General features: G+C 44.1%; 1 protein-coding gene and 1 long non-coding RNA gene across 2 annotated transcripts in view; one reads left to right on the top strand and one right to left on the bottom strand.

The window, feature by feature from the left end:
* LOC128836111 (serine/threonine-protein phosphatase 6 regulatory subunit 3-like) overlaps positions 1-10,860 on the top strand; it is a 48,682-nt gene extending 37,822 nt beyond the window's left edge. The window contains exons 10-13 of the mRNA XM_054026127.1: positions 2,534-2,631; positions 5,048-5,102; positions 6,624-6,774; positions 10,815-10,860. Coding sequence (XP_053882102.1) covers positions 2,534-2,631; positions 5,048-5,102; positions 6,624-6,692 — 222 coding nt within the window. The 3' untranslated portion in view covers positions 6,693-6,774; positions 10,815-10,860. The remainder of the gene's footprint in view (positions 1-2,533; positions 2,632-5,047; positions 5,103-6,623; positions 6,775-10,814) is intronic.
* Positions 10,861-13,638: 2,778 nt separating this feature from the next.
* LOC128836751 (uncharacterized) lies at positions 13,639-16,152 on the bottom strand. The gene is made up of 3 exons (XR_008444835.1): positions 16,070-16,152; positions 15,400-15,524; positions 13,639-14,014 (listed from the first exon to the last, which is right to left on the bottom strand). It is a non-coding gene; the product is annotated as an uncharacterized LOC128836751 (long non-coding RNA).
* Positions 16,153-17,173: the final 1,021 nt, after the last annotated feature.

Below are 17,173 nucleotides of genomic sequence, written 5' to 3' on the forward strand. Positions count from 1 at the left end.
AAATTCTGACAACCTACCAGTGTACACTAATGCTCCTACAATTGCTAGCACCAGAGGAGCTGTGCTGATGTTTGTGCAGTATCATGAGATCTCCAGAAAGTTGCTGCTGTAGGCACAGTTAAGGAATAAATGCAAGTCTGCATAACTGAATATGAAAAGTGGTGTTTTCCTTTTAATGAAATCTCTCCAAATTTATCTTCAAAGACCTACGTAAAATCTCAGGCTGCCCTAGAGGATAACACCTAAAGTAGATTTGATCATGATGACTCAGGCAAAAGGGATCTTTTGGAAATTTTCTTTACGGGCCCTGGATAAGAAATTAATGCTTATAATCACTTAGGTGACTTTTTTTTTACTTGCCAACCATTTTTAACTGTATTTACATAGCCTGTGCAGGCAAAATGTTTTTCTTTGTTGGCTGGAGAAATCCATTCCTTTTTATAAAGTAAATCTTCAGACATGTTTCATAACTTTTCACACCTGACTTCTAACTTCATTTATGATGCCATAAAGATGTTAGGCCTGCTCTGCTATCTTTTTTAGCATTTTTAAAGGTAAAATTGACCCACCCACCCCTTGTTTGAGGAGCTTTGTTTAGGGAAGTTCATGACAAACCCTAGAGATGGTACCCCCAAGAAGGGTCTCATGCTGTAAATCTTTCTGCAGATCCCTTTATTTTAAGGGCAACAAGCAGAAGTATATCAGCGATTCCATTCATTTTCCACTTTGCAAAACTTGTATCTGCCTTTGGCCTGTCAAACTGTCAGCAGGTTCTGACTCTTGGCTGACAATCGCTTGGAACGGTTCTCTAGCGTGCTCTTTCCCACTATTAGTCTTTAAAAGATACTGTCACTAGGATGACGTATATATTTGATAAAACAGAAGTTGCTGCCTGCACTTATTTCACTTGAAAACTGATAGAATTTTAAAAATCTAATTGACTTTTCACCATTAATTTAGTTTGTTCTTTCATCATTCCATTTATCATTAACATAACACCTTTATGAATGTCTTCTCATCCACATGCATTCAGTAATAAGAACAGGAGTACTTGTGGCACCTTAGAGACTAACAAATTTTGTTAGTCTCTAAGGTGCCACAAGTACTCCTGTTCTTTTTGCAGATACAGACTAACACGGCTGCTACTCTGAAACCATTCAGTAATAAGTTCTCTTCCTCCATAGCTATCAAAGTACTTTACAGAGGAAGTGTTTAGTGCCTTTCTACAACCCAATAATGCTTTACATGGACAGTCAGCGCAGGAAGAACAAAGGTCTAATATTACTAGGCCAGCCATATGTTTTGCCCAACGTAGTGCTATTTACTGTAAAAGACTTGAGGGATTGATTGGCACTTGTGAATGTTTCAGTCAAAATTCTACCTGAAACACATACAAAAAGGCAGGCTTTTCCAGTGGCTGCTTGGATGGAGGTTCCCCTTATTCACTCCCAATCCCAGGAGTGTGGAAAGCTGCCATTGTATCCCTCCCCTTCCTCATCACTGCCCTGTTTTAGCTTCCTCCAAGCTCCTCCATAATTTCTTGTCCCCAACCCAACCCTGTATTTTCTTTTCCCTCTGCCATCACCTATTCCTCTATACCTTACCTTCTCAGCACCTTGCTCATCTGCTTCTTTTTAGGCCATCTCTGGCTTCCCATATTCCCACGTCCTGTCTAGCTGACTAACCACACAGTCCAGAGAGTGGCTATTTTCCCTGAGGGTAACCTGGGTTCAGTTTCATTAAAAACAATGAGTTTGCAGTCTCCCTTCAACATGCAAAGTCTGTAGAGAATGGTGACTGTTTTGGCAGAGAGCAGTTTGGCTTCAGCCCCACTGAAAATAATAGTTATTTTAAATAAGGGAAATTTCACAAGTTTTAAAGCCAGTAATCTGAGGTCAGTTGAGACTTTATTTAAAAACAAAAAGAACCTTAACCCCCCCAAATCTCATGAAATTTGTGATAAAATTGTGAGAGTTGGCAACATTAAATTTAGATGTGTGGTATGTCTGCATTAACTCTTTTGGTTTCAACTTGTGTTTTCTTTTGGGTAATCGAGAGATAATGTTAGTTAGATCTTACTAACTATAGATCTTATAGTTGAGATTGATAACTTCTTACGCACACATTTTTTTCTATTTATAACAATGCCCTGCTCTCCCCTTTTCCATGAGTCATGTGGTTTAAAAGTTTCATGTGGACAAGGTTGAAGGCAGCTTTTCTCCTGCACCTAATAAGCTGTCCTGTCACACAGTGTGTCCTGGGAAATGCATTTGGAAAGGTGGTATTTAAGACCACATGTACAGTGAAGATTAACTTTCCTATTAGAGCTGCTACCAAGCTGGCATCAAAGCCATCAAATGTGGGTCAGTGTATATTCAGTGGCTGAGATAATTTATAGATTTAAAACAAATTAACTTTTTATAATCCCCTGTGTTTAGATTAACAAAATTTATTTCTGGAGCAAAATGGGCAAATAGTATTCAGAGTATTATTAGAATCTTTATATCACTGTCGTTGGTCCTGGGATTGCCAGGCCTTTTCTGATTATCAGATGCAACAAATGACGTCCAATTTTATTGACCAGTTTGGCTTCAACGATGAGAAGTTTGCTGATCAAGATGACATCGGGAAGTGAGTATGACTTTATGCTGGTTTTAACTTGGGATTTTCTTCTTTTCACATTTGACTGTGTCCCAGTGATTAATTGCAGCCTTGACTGATGCTGAGCTGTCTGCATTTGGCCTTGTTTATCAGCACTAACGTGGTCAGTTCTTACAATTTTTCAGAGCAACACTATTTCTTTCCTCCCCCCAACCCACAGTAGCTACATAAGAGAATACATTGCTTGTGACTATATAATTAGACTTCTTAATATCAGACTTAACCTATGGATCTGTTCTCTTATTCACAAGACCATTGGCACATGGCTCTGGTGTGGGCAGAATTCATAGGTGGGATAGTTTTTAGGCATAGGAGATAGACATGGGGTATATTCTACACCATGGTGCATAGCATAAATTTACTTTTCCTGGCCAAGTTGGCAGGAGCAACACATCCATGAGTGTTCTTTTCTGTAGGGGACAGTAAGGAAGGGCTTCATAAATCTATCTATGGTGAAGAGCAAAGCAGTTCAGAGATACCCTAACTGTAGAAATGTAAGTGAAGAACTTAAAAATAGGAATAGTTTTAGTCCAGGTAAAACACAACCCAAGAATCTGTAGGATGATCTCTATTTCTTACAAAAAAGTAAAATGGACCATGCTTTTGAGAATCCCTCTTGAAAAATGGAGTGAATTAGTTTCTATCTAATCCCCAAATTTTATTATATTGAATTACGTGGGCATGGCGCAAAGTATCCTTTTCAAAACAAATTTGAAAAGAATCCAAGACAGCAGTTAAATATTAAAGGCAGATTAGTGTTGTCATACTGATTATTGATACTATTTTGTAGGACAAGCTACAGTAAGGTAGGGGAGACTAATTGAGGTGGACTCCTGCCTTCTCAACAGTGAAGGGAATTGTATATGAAACCTCTGAGTGTAGAGCTGAAGATTCACTTTCAGGAGGTGGGATTCTGTAGAAAAGAGGTCAATTTAAATTAGTTAAATATACTTGGGTAGCAGTATTGGTATACACCTGCCATAGGAGCTAGCTTACTATACTGCTTGGGTGAGCCTGTCAAGAAGATGACACATAATTAACAAGATGCTTATATAAATATAATGCAGATCCCTTGAGGTGTGCACTCTGCCTAGATGTTATGCCTCTAGCTACCACTATGAATTTGGTCCCTGATATCGCCCATCAGAAACCACACGGCTCTCATAAAAAAAAAAAATCATATATATGAGTAACTTCATTGCTTGGAATCTTACCTACTTTCTAGCTGCAAATGCTGGCTATTCTTTAGTTACTTGCATGGTGGTTCAATTATGTGATTCTAGTCCTTTTATGTAAAAGGAATATTGTTAAAATTGTTGGGCCTAAAAGTTGATCTGCTTTGACTTTGACGATCATATCTAACGAACTGTAATTGCTGTTTCTCTTCTACCCCCTCCTCCAACAGATCTTTAATGCAGTGAGGATTTAGGGGAAGATTAACAAATGCATAGCTAACTTTAAACTCACTCACATACGTGCTTAAAGAGAGAATACCTGTGAATTGTCCTGAAAGGCTGGCAGACTTTCCCCTCTATTTCACACCTGCAGGAAGGGTATTTTAGACATGAGGAATACTGAATGTTTGCAGTCCTTAAGATGAAACTCTGCAGGTGGGCTTGCTGTGGAGAGGTCAGTTTTTAGGCCTAAAGGGACAATAAATGTTAGTTTTTGAACTTAGTATTTCACATGTGAAATTGTTTTCCTTGCTGTTCACTAGTCAGTAAGAAAAGGGTCATCAGGTTTTTTTGCGTAGGAAATAAGCTTACAATTAATTTTGACACTTTACATTTAGGGTCCAGTCTTGCAAAAGAATCTGCCTTGGTGGACCATTATGTCTTCAGAATCCCCCTGAAGTCAGTTGGCAGGTGTAAAATCTGCCTGCATAGATCTCTTTGATGGACTTAAGGCCTTAGTTGACAACTCATTTTTAAAAATTTATTCTGTCAGTTTGGTAGACATTCCTTGGAACTGTGTACTCACTATTTTTCTATTGTAAAAAGAGAAAAAGAAATTGAGATGTGTGGTGTTTGACCACATGATATGCATTTAGTTAGTTTATTTGGATTTATTTTGTCCAAGTATCTGATAAAAGGTAGCCATTTTTATATTGGCTTAACTGTCTTGTAAGATTTTGTGCATGGAAAACATCCCATGATTTGATAAATTGTTTAACTGAATGATAGTAGGAGGCATGTTTCTCCTAAACACAAAAGTTAAAACTATTTTCTTGGGTGGGAAATTGCTACTTAAGTTTTATAGTTTCAGGTCCTCTTAGTATTCTTGCGCAGTAAAGAGTTCAGAATATGAAATGTCTCTTTATTTGTTGTGTAAATTGCAGCATCTTATTTTGCTTTTAGTGCATAAATCTGTACTTTTTTTTTTGCAGTGTCTCTTTTGATCGAGTGTCAGACATCAACTTTACCCTCAATACAAATGAAAGTGTGAGTATACATTCCTGCTGCTATCATGACTTTTGTCCTTGAGAGAGTGGACTGCTAAACAAATAATAAAACTTTAAAACTTCTACTTGTCTTCAACCTGGAGGATGGTGGTGGGTCAAATGATTATTTTCAGTATTATCTTTGAGGAGTAGCTCCTCCACCCACTTTCTTGTAACGACGTAAAGCATTGGGAAACGTGATCACTGCTTTCTATATCAGCTTCTGAGCAGAGCCATTTTCACTTTAAGGTATGACCAGATACAAGTGCTTCTGTTAGCCGGCTCCAAAGGAAATGCAGTAAAAATCTGCTTGTTTGCTGTGGTAGAGGTGCCTCAGAGCTTGTCTGCACAGTGCAGCATAGCGTACTAGAGGGGTGCATGTCCATGTGTTATGTGCTAACTGGCCCGTGTAGATCCATGCTGGCATGCTCTAGGACAGAGGTGCTCAAACTTTTCCAGATGCGCTGCCCTGTCTGCGCCCTCCCCTCCTCCCCCTCTGCATTACAGCCCAGTCAAGGCTTCCTCAGCAGCAGAGCTTGGACTGAAGGCAGAGCTGCGGGAGGAGCTGGGGTTAGAGGCGGCGCTGGTCTGGGGATGGAGAGGGAATGAGGGCAGAGCTGGGCTGGGGCCGGAGCAGGGTGTGGAGTGGAGCTGTGGGTGAGAGCAGAGCTGGGCCTGGAGGTGGAGCAGGATTGTGGTCTGAACAGGGTTGGAGACTGATCAGATCTGGGGGTGGAGCAGGGCTGGAAGCATGGCATTCCCTTCCTATTCCCCTTTCCCCCCCCCCTCATTAGTCAGTGAGACTTGGGCAGAGCTTTAGTTAATTAAGATGGCCTTTAGCATCTTGAGTCTTTGGATGCAGCAGTGAACAGTCTGTGTGCCCTTCTCTCCCTCCTGTCATCTAGCTTTTCCAACACATGCTCAAAGTGGATTAAAAATTACCAGATCAAACCCATGTTACCCCACTTCCCAATTGCATTGTTAATGAACATAACAAGTGCTGAAAGTCCGGGATCTTCAGACCTAACTATGGGCTTATCTATGTCGGAAACTTACCAGGAGACCTGTACCAGTATGATAATACCAGTATAACTCCCCATGTGAATACTCTTGTTCCAGAATAAGTGTCAAAATGGGGAGTTATATATAAGCCCTAACTACGATCTGTAGCTGCTGCAAATTATCTACATTGCTAATTGATTTGGAAAATGAAAAGATTATTATGAAACATGTATGTTTTCTTCAGTAGCTATTAAATATTTTAAAATATTTGATTACTCTGTGTGTGTGTGTGTGTGTGTGTATTATTTATATATAATATAATAGAGAGAGAGAGAGAGAGCTGATGATGCAGAAAATTGATATTTTACCTGCCATGTGGGATTTGTTAAGTAAACAAAACTGCAGGGAGATTATGTATGATTACAGTAGACATTATCCTCCTACACATCCTCACTGATTTGTACTTGCTCATTAACTATAAAAATCATTAGCAATATCCTAATTTGTTTCACTGTATCAGCCCAAGGAAGTGTTGCTATGGAGGCCAGTTCAGATGGAGAAGATGATGTGGAAAATGCAGACAAGGTAACTGAGACAGTAATGAATGGCAGCATGAAGGAAACACTGAGCCTTACTGTAGATGCTAAAACTGAAACAGCTGTCTTCAAAAGGTGAGCAAACCTAGTTCATTTCCCTTATTCACTCAGGGTGTACACATTTTTTTGTTCCTCCTTTAAAAGTGTTTTAAATAAATGTTGACTGAGCATTTTATTCAGTCCTTTTGGAAGTATTTCATAGAACTAATGATTTCCAAAACGCTAATTAGACATCTGCATGCAGAGATTTTAAACTTAACAGTCTGACTCCAGTTTTCTGTTATCTGAGCTTTCATTCATATGTAAATTTCGATAGAGGTTATGGAGCTAGGTTATGTTCTGCATTGGGACAAAAACAAAACCTTTTGAGCTGTTAACCAAATTGTGCTGAGATGTCAGTTTTTAGATTGAGACTTGTTTTTTCAATTAGGGAAGGTTTTGTGTGACCAGGGCTTTTGGGTGAGTGAGCTGCTTCTTCGAGTGTTGGTCCCTACGTGTCTTCCACTGTGGGTGAATTCTTTCAATTAGTGTCCTTTGGTCCATATATGCACCCGTGCCTTCTGTGTGCTTTCAACCAAAGGAATTTAAGGGTGGAGCGAAGAGGACTGGACTAACTGCCTCTCCAGTTCCTTTTTACTGCCATATGGCCTGGATCAGAATGTCCAGTGTCTGGAGCTTTCCTTCGATTTCTCTGATCTGTAAATATTCCAAAACTTGCTTTTGCCTATAGTTCTTTAAACCACAGGTGTTTTCTCAGTTTCATTGTGAGCCCCAACCACTTTCAATGTAAAGTGCTCTCTTTTGGCTTTGCCACTGCCTTTACAGTTAGTTTTTTAATAGTTTTATAGCTTTTAGCAGAATTTTCTAGTTAGATTTCCTACCTCAGGAGACTCCTCTCTTCCCCTCCCCTGCCCATATCCCTTCCAGCACTATGATAATTGTTGCTGCTCTTCTGAATTTCTTCTAGTTTGAAAGTGTATTTCTGATCATGAGGTGTCTAAAACTGAATGCAAAATTGCTTGTGCAATAGCAGCAGAACTGTTTAGAGCGTATATCCCCTAAATTGCTACATGATGGTGATGTTTCTCTATATATAACAAAATGACTCTTTTTGGCCAGTGTTTGAGTAAATCGCACATCTAACTATTCTCCTAGTCTATCCCTGTCTCTCTGAATTTTATAGTCCGTTTTTATTTTGACTGGTCCTTATTTTTTGATCCATGCAGCGTGAAGTCAATTCCTACTATTATGGTTCTTTTACCTCCAGCCTAAGCTGCTTCCATTCACAAGTACTTTGCTATAGAATTGTGAATTCTGAGAGCCATAGAAGAGTGAAAAAAAACAAACTCATTGTAGAAAGATATCTTGACTTCTAACCCTCTGAAGGAGACTATATAGTTAGACCTGAGCTTCAGATGAAAGTCCCCAAATACCTTTAATTTGAAAGGAAAGTCCCCTAGACTAATAGCATGCCTAGTAAGACAGAGATCAGGTCAATGTGAAAGATGGGAGAGTAGCTTGGAATAGGAAAACATGTAATTTGTAATCCCACAAACCGGGGGAATGTTCCAGAATGCAGTATGGCAAGCTTTGATCAAATCAACTCTCTGACAATTGTAATCATGTGCCTTTTCATTCCTTGTAATCCTAATCTGTAAATATTTCAAAGCAGTGCACAGAATTTTGTGGGAGCAGTAGAACTCCCATTAGAGTCAATATTTGTGTGCCTAAAACCCCATTTGTTGCTTTGGAAAGCTTTGGGATGTGGGGATGTCCAGAAGTAGTGAGGATATAGAAATTTGCATCAGTCCTTCTGGCTTGTTCCTCCCTGAGTTAGGCACTGTATACAAATTCTTACCATATTCTCTCATTTTGAATGTATTTAGGCTGCTGCTGATAGAAAATTGGTATAATGAAATTGACAGGGTCCCAGAGAGACTTGGATGTTCAGATCAGTCTCCCTCTTTTTCCCTGAACCATGGGAGCGAAACTTGAGATTGCACAAGGGGTTTTCAATAAATGTATTTAGGGCTTACTTTAGGTCAGCTAATTTATTATTACTAACTGTTGTTTGAATTAAGGTAGCACCTGGAGGCTGTAATCAGAATTGGGCCCCTTTCATGCTAAAATACACACATGGAGGTACACATAGTTCCTGCCCCAAAGAATTTTAATTTTAAAGGAGGTATCAAAAACATTTGGGGGAGAAGATGGGGAAAATAGTTTTAGGCATGTTTATTTGCAAAGACAAAACAAATACCAGAAATCCCTCTTGGGCATCTGTCATCAGTTGGGGTTGTTTTGTTTGTTTGTTTTTTGGTAGGCATCTTGGGAAAAGTTGCTCTTGAGGAAGGATTTAAAGGAGAACAGAGTAATAGCTTTATGGACTACTTAGGAAGGGTGTTTCATGCACTCTTTAGTGTTGCTGTTTATGGCAGTGCTTATGGAAGAAACTGATAAATGGGTAATGAAAGCTGACAGAGTAGAGGTATTTAAGTTGTGAAGGTCTGTAAAGACCAGAAGTTTGAATTTCAAGCAGTGAAGAAAGGAGAGGAAGTGGAGAGACCCAGAAGTGGGAGAAAATTCTGGCCATGTCACAACCTATCTGAGAGGAGAAGATCCAGACAAGAATTTTAGTAGTATGAAGAAAAAAGGGATTAGCTATGTTAGGGAGTCAATATTAGGAAGATTTGGATATGGCCTGGATGTTGTGCAGGTCTTGAACAAAGGTGGAGTCAAAGCTGACAGCCATATTATGGACCAGTGTGACAGGAAGGATAGCAGGTGTCAGGTGTGATGGAGAATGGGTGGAGTGGGGAGGGCTTTGGAGCAGACAGACTTGAGTTAAGTTTTGGTTATATTACATTTTAGTTAATGGTGAAACATCTAAAAGGAGATGCCAGTTTGGATGGGTGAGCTCTTAGGTGCTACCGTAATGCAAACAAATAATAATGGAGGGAGATGGGTCAGTGGTAGAGAGATGTCAGTATGATTGGCACAGAGGTGGTAGCGGGATCTGAAAGTGTCAGTGAGGTCATGTATAGATGGGGTCTTCAGGAAGAAAGGAAGTGGGCCAAGGACAAAGCCTTGTGGGATGGGATACCTGGATAAAGTGAGATATGAAAGCAGGAGGATCCACTGAAAGAACAACCAAAGTAGTAGGACAACTGGGAGAGGAGAGTCGCTCAGATCTTGAGAGAAAAAGGACTTTGTCAGATGACTTACGTCATATGGTGGCAGGTTTACAGTTTGAGAGGTGTGGTGTAAGGTTTGCACTTGAAATCAATGAAAGGTGGTTGGCTGACATCTTCTGGGTATGAACATACCCATAACAGAGTAGCTAGCAAAAAAAGAACATGTAGCATTGGAGTGCAAATGGGAAGGGTGAAAACTTTTAAATAAATATAGATGTTTCCTCCCTACCCCCTCGTAGGCTTCACGACTGTAAGGGAAATTCACACGTTTCATGTGTATTTCTAGCTGAATAAAAACCCTACCCATCTACATAAATGATCATTTTTTCTCAAATGTGTGCTGTTCATTGTCTGTCTGTTTTAGTGCTATGCAACATATGCCAGTTGTTCTTTAGCCTCCAAATGAAAAGATGTCTTCTTTAGGAATTTTGAATGAGTAGAGTGTAATATAAATAAGTGGCTTTATAAAAAGAGAAATATAAGGCTGGTTTTGCTGATGTGCTTTTCCTTGGACAAATTTAGTCAAAGTGCTAATTTTGAAAGGAACCTCAAGTCTTTTATACTTTTCTCCTTCTATTTTTTGCATACTTTTGGCTTCAGAGTGTTGAAATCCTATCGGTATGTACGGTAAAGGCTGTGATTGTTCTCACTTCAGGCACCAAGCACATTCTTTATTCCCTCCTTGCACTTGTATGTAATCATTGTATTTCATGCATTTTTTCAATCCAGTTTAAGTGTGCAGAACACTGATGTGCTAATGGATGTCTACAGAGTCCAGATTCCCGTACTTGATTTCCATGCTTCAATCATAATTCAAAAACCATTTGCATGTAGTCTGGACCCTTCCCTCAGTCTCCCACTATTGCATGAAATTCCCTACATCCAAAACTGAAGTTAAATTGTAACCTGCTTTTTATTTAGTGAGGAAGGAAAATTGTCTACCTCGCAAGATGTTTCTTGTAAATATTGGTGGTGGAGAACACAGAAGCTATAGAAGAAAATCCTGCTACTCCACAGCCTGATAGCAGCAGTCCAGAACAGAGGTAACCTTATTACAGGCTGCTTTCAAGCCTATTACCAGCTGTTTATAGCATGTTTTTCTAATAGAACTGATCCATATATCTACAATTTCTGGTTCCAGAATCCATTTATCAGCGCTTGGTGTTAAGGGTCTTTTCTGCACACATTAATCTATTCTTTGTACCTGTTCTATGTGCATTCTTATGAGTTGTATTTTTCTATTAGTTTTTTCAGAACTCCAGACATTATTTCCTCTGAAGTATTTCATCCAAATCCCTTTTACCCAGTACTGTGTGCGTTGTGCTCAGTAAACTGTAGCTAAAATGAGCTGTTTCCATTATTTTGCGAGAAAAGGTGGGTAAGGTAGTCTTTTACTGGACAATCTTCCGTTGGTGAAAGACAAGCTTTTGAACTACACAGAGCTCTTCAGCCTGAGACCTATAGAGCAATTCTGTGTAGCTTGAAAGCTTGCATCTTTCACCAGCAGAAGTTGATCCAGTAAAAGATACTACCTCACCCACCTTGTCTTTCTAATACCCTGGGACCAACATGGCTACAACAACACTACAAAGAACATTGTTTTGCAGGCAGTTTATTGGGTTGAAAATATAAAAGGCTTTAATGGTCAAACAATTTCCAAAAGATGGGGAAAACCTTAGTCTTCTCAAATGAACTTAATATTCAGATTCAGTTAGTTGGAAACTGAAGTACCTAACATATTCGTAGGTACTGTAGTGGTGACTGACACTGAATAATGCAAGAAACTGACGTGACTTCACCTAACCTGATGTTGTTTAAAAATGGAGTTAACTTTGGGTGGAATTAACCCCTAAGAGGCAGCACAAGGCTTTATGCACGGCTTATTTTGAGGGCATAACATGACATTGTGATGAATAGGTCTTGTGATGGCCTTACACACAAGAGTGACTAATTCCTTTTAATTTACTGTGGAATATCCTGGAGTCTAGAAGCAGAGAGATACTGGGAAACCTTGAATTTATCACAGAAAGCAGTTTTATCTTTTGACTTCAGACTCTCCATTTAAAATGTGATATACAGCAATTTAATCTGTGGTGTATTTAAATCCGCTTTATTCACCTTTTGTTCATTTTGTGAGGTGCTTAAGATATCCATCTTCATTTTGTGTTGTAATAGTCTTTTCAGGATTATATTTTGAACCATGAATTGATATGGTGGCATAAAATGTAAAACAGTCATTTAGAAAATGACAGTTAATTTTACTCTTAGCTCCTCTGTCCTATCCTGCACAATAACCATATTTGACACTTTAGCACAATAAGCATGAGCTCACAAACGCTGCAAACACGGAGAAAGGAAAATAGCGCATTATAAATCTTGCTGTTTCAGTACTCATGGATTGGTGAAAGTGCCAGTAATCCAACATCCCACCTTACTTTATTGTAATTTATCAATTTATGCTGGTAACTCCCATCTTTATAAATGATGATTTTGAATATATTGCTTCTCTGGACAAAACTGTTCAAAACATGTACAAATCATTTGTCTTGAAGCATAGTCCCCTTAAATCATCGTGAACCTATCGTCGGTCTCCGGCTCCACGTTCGTGGTTGCCGCCTTCTTGACATGATTCATCAAGAGAAAGGCGCCAGTCCCCTGTTATCGATATCAGTCCCAGTTACCGATGCCGTGGGAATGATCTCCCTCCTGCAACGGCACGGCACCCGCTCCTGGCACCAGCAATACCGGTCACCTCGGGAGGGGTACCGGTCTCCAATGTCGGTGGCCTCAAGGCAAACTGAGGCCTTGACAGCCCCTCCGTGGTCCCCAGGAGGGGGCTCTTCCAGAACAGAGGGACATTTGAGTCCATCACCTCGACCTCAGCGGCGAGACTGGCATTCTGAGCCAGTGGCGGCACTGGGACAGTGGCAATCAGGATAGCGGCCTGTTCAGTGTCCATGTTAGAACACCTGGGAGGTTCCGGTTATAGTATTGCCCCCATCGGCTCAATCACCTGCAGCAGCCACGGAGCAGCGACCGCTGGCACCGTCAGTACCAGCCCCAGCGCTGGAGGCACACCCAGTGACCGAGGTTACACCTATACCTAAGCCAGCCTCCCCAGCAGAGGAGAATGACCAAGCCCCCCCTCCATTGGTTCAGTCTTCCTTCTCATTGCCTAACGAGATCGTCATGGGTCCCTCCAGTGCCAGCCCACCTGATGACTTTAAGGACCCCCAGGCCTTGCTCTGACAGGGGGTGGACAACCTGGGCCTGCAGGTGGAGATGGCCGAGCAAGAGGACACGTTCTTCAACGTCCTGTCAGCCTCCACTCCTACACGTATTGCACCACCCATTCATGAAAGGGTCCTGAAAATTGCCAAGGGTATCTGGCACATGCCCTCCTACATCCCTTCCGCCTCAAAGCGGGCTGAGAAAAAATACTTTGTGCCGGCCAAAAACTTTGAATGCCTTTATATCCACCCTTTTCCAGGCTTGCTGGTGATCTCTGCTTCCAATGAAAAGGAGAAGCAGGGACACACCAGTGCCACCCCACGAAATAAGAAGGCCAAAATACTCGACTTGTTCGGAAGGAAAATTTATTCCACTGCAAGTCTACAGTTTTGTGTGGCAAACCACCAAGCCTTCCTGAGCCCCTGTTACTTCAATTTATGGGACTCTCTCCATAAATTCAAGGACTGACTCCCCACAGGACTGGGCCAAGGAGTTTGTTGCATTGTTGCAGGAGGGCACTTCGGCAGCCTGCTGTGCCTGGGACACGGTGGACTCGGCAGCCAGGGTGGTGGCGTCCTCAGTGGTTGAGGCGCAGCTCCTGGCTTCAGATCGCAGGTCTCTCCCAGGAGATGCAGACCTATATACAAAACCTTCCTTTGACGGAAGTGGTCTGTTTTCTGATCGCAGGTCTCTCCCAGGAGATGCAGACCTCTATACAAAACCTTCCTTTGACGGAAGTGGTCTGTTTTCTGAGCAGACTGATGTGAGCCTGCACGGGACGGAGGACACCCAGGCTACCTTCTGTTTGCTGGGTATCCATACACCGCAGTCGGTGCTTAAACCATTCCGTCCGCCCCCTCCGTTGAGGTCATGGCAGTCTCACCCTGGACCTGCAAAAAGAAAGGACAGGGACACTACTTTTAGTCGTTGCTGCCCTTCTACCTCCCGCTTGCCTGTGTAAACCGGCCAGACCAAGCATTCTGCGGGGCAGAAACACTCATTTTGATGGCATGGTCGAGAGCGACGCCCCAGTCAATTCTCCAGATCCACTGGTACCTTTCCTCAACCGCCTGTTCCCCTACCGCTCAGCCTCGTTGCGGGTTATGTCAGATCGCTGGGTTCTAGATATATCATCACGGGACTATACCCTGAAATTTTTGACCGCCGCCCCCGCTCCCCCCCCCACTTCCCCGTCCCTCTTCAGGGACCCTTCTCACGAGCAATTCCTCGTTCAGGAGGTCAAGAACCTCCTCTGTCTAGGGGCCATGGTGGAGGTTCCTCAGGACATGACAGAAAAGGGGTTCTACTCCTGGAACTTACTAATCTCGAAAGTGAAAGGAGGCCTCAGATCAGGGGTGGGCAAACTACGACCCACAGGCCGCGTCCGACCCATCAGCATTTTTAATCTGGCCCTCGAGCTCCCGACGGGGAGCAGGGTCGGGGGCCATGGCTCCCGGAAGCAGCGGCATGTTCCCCCGCCGCACCGCTCCGCCAGTGGGAGCTGCACAGGTGGCGCTGCATAGGAGCCGGAAAGGGGCATGCTGCTGCTTCCGGGAGCTGCTCGAGGTAAGCGCTGCCCGGAGCCTGCACCCCCTGAGCTGCCCCCCCCCCATGCCTCAACCTCCAGGCCTGATCCCCCCAACCCACCTTCCAAATCCCTCGGTCCCAGCCCGGAGCACCCTCCTGCACCCCCAAACTCCTCATCCTAAGCCCCACTCCAGAGCCTGCCCCCACAGCCAGAGCCCTCAACGCTCCAGCCCCCTGCCCCAGCCCTGATTCCCCTCCTGTCCTCTGAACCCATCCATCCGAGCCCGGGGCACCCTCCTGCACCCCAAATCCCTCATCCCTAGCCCCACCCCAGAGCCTGCCTCCCCAGCTGGAGCCCTCACCCCCTCCACACACCCCAGACTCCAATTTCATGAGCACTCATGGTCTGCTATACAATTTCTGTACCCAGATGTGGCCCTCAGGCCAAAAAGTTTGCCTGCCCCTGCCTCAGACTCATCCTGGACGTGCACCGCCTCAACAAGTCTCTCATGAAGTTGAAGTTTTGCATGGTCTCCTTGGCCCCCATCATCCTCTCCCTGGATTCGGGAGACTGATACGCTGCCTTTGACTTGGAAGACGCTTACTTCCGCATTTCTATATTCCCGGGCCACAGGCGCTTCCTCCGTTTTGTAGTGGGAGGGCGCCATTTCCAAGTCACGGCACTACCCTTTGGCCTCTCTTGGTCCCCAGGGTGTTTACAAAGTGCATGGCGCTGGTTGCCGCTTACCTCAGATGTGGGGGTGAGGGGTCCATCTGTTCCTGTACCTCGACGACTGGCTCATCAAGGGCAGGTCTCCGGAGCAGGTGCAGAGAAGTCTCGACTTGGTGCACTCCACCTGCTGCGACCTGGGCCTGTTAGTAAACCCAGAAAAATCCACATTAACGGCAGCTCAACACAGAGTTCATTAGGACTGTTCTCGACTCCACATGGGCCAGAGCCTTCCTCCCAGAAACACGGTTTCAGGCTATCGCGGACCTGATTTGCCATTTAAGAAGGCACCCGCTCACTATAGCCCACACCTGTCTACATCTGGTGGGGCATATGGCTGCATCCACATAGGTGGTCAGCCATGCTCGTCTTCATCTGTGGCCACTGCAGGCATTGCCGGTCTTGGTTTATATCCCCAACAGACACTCCCTGGACAGATTGGTCACGGTACCAAACCACGTCCTTTTGTCCCTGCGCTGGTGGTTGGACCCCGGGTCGATGCTGCAGGGGGTTTCCTTCGTGGCCCCATCCCTGTCGTTGACCCTGGTCTCCGACACCTCAGATCTGGGCTGGGGAGCCCACCTGGGCAAGTTCAGCATCCAGGGCCGCTGGATGCGGGACAACCTGGCCCTCCAGATCAATGTCAGGGAACTCAGAGTAGTTCGCCTGGCCTGCTAGGCATTCTTACCTCGCTTGAAAGGCAAGGTGGTGCAGATCCTGACAGATAATACTGCAGCGATGTACTACATCAAGAGGCAGGGAGGAGCCAGGCGCTCAGCCTATAGGACTTCTGTGTGCAGTACGCCATTCATCTGGTTGCCACCCATCTGCATGGCTCCAGGAACGTCCTTGCAGATCGCCTCAGCAAGATCTTCTCGTCTCACCACTAGTGGTCCCTCCATCCGGAGATGGTCAGCGTTATTTTCCAACGGTGGGGAACTCCCCAGGTAGACCTGATCGCGTCCAGGCAGAACAGGAAGTGCCACCAGTTCTGCTCCATACAGAGTCTGGAAAGGGGTTCCCTCTCGGACGCCTTCCGCATTCTGTGGACGGGGTGCTTATGTATGCCTTTCCACCAGTGCCATTGATCCACAGGGTCCCTGTGAAGGTCAACCAGGACAGAGCGTAAGTCATCCTCGTGGCGCTGGCATGGCCCCATCAGCACTGGTTCAGCATGCTGTTGGGCCTATCAGCAGCCACCCCCCTCCCGCTGCCTCTTCGACGGGATCTACTGTCGCAGAACCATGGCAACTTGCTGCACCCAAACCTGGCGGCGCTGCATCTGATGGCATGTCTGAATGCAGATGAAAGAGCATGTTCGGCCCATGTTCAACATGTGTTGCTTGGCAGCACAAACCCTCGACCAGGGCGACCTACCTGGCAAAGTGGAAAAGATTTGAGTGCTGGGCTGCAGAGAGACATCTTCGGGCCAAGCAAGCCTTGCTGCAGGACATCCTAGATTACTTGTTGCATCTGAGACTTCAGGGGTTGTCCTTTTCCTCCATCAAGGTCCACCTGGCGGCCATCTCGGAGCTGCACCCCGCCAGTCCAGGGTGGGTCCCTCTTCACCCATCCTATGATGGTGCGTTCCTTAAAGGTCTGGAACACCTCTACCCACAGATCCGGCAGCCGGCCCCCCACCCCTTGGGACCTGAACATAGTGCTGTCCAGACTCCTGGGTCCTCCTTTTGAACCCTTGGCTTCCTGCTCCCTCCTCCTCCTGTCCTGGAAGGTCTCCTTTTTGATCGCTATAATGTCGGCCCATAGGGTGTTGGAGATCAAGGCACTCACT

Source organism: Malaclemys terrapin, chromosome 4, assembly GCF_027887155.1.
Source record: "Malaclemys terrapin pileata isolate rMalTer1 chromosome 4, rMalTer1.hap1, whole genome shotgun sequence".
Lineage (NCBI taxonomy): Eukaryota > Metazoa > Chordata > Testudines > Emydidae > Malaclemys > Malaclemys terrapin.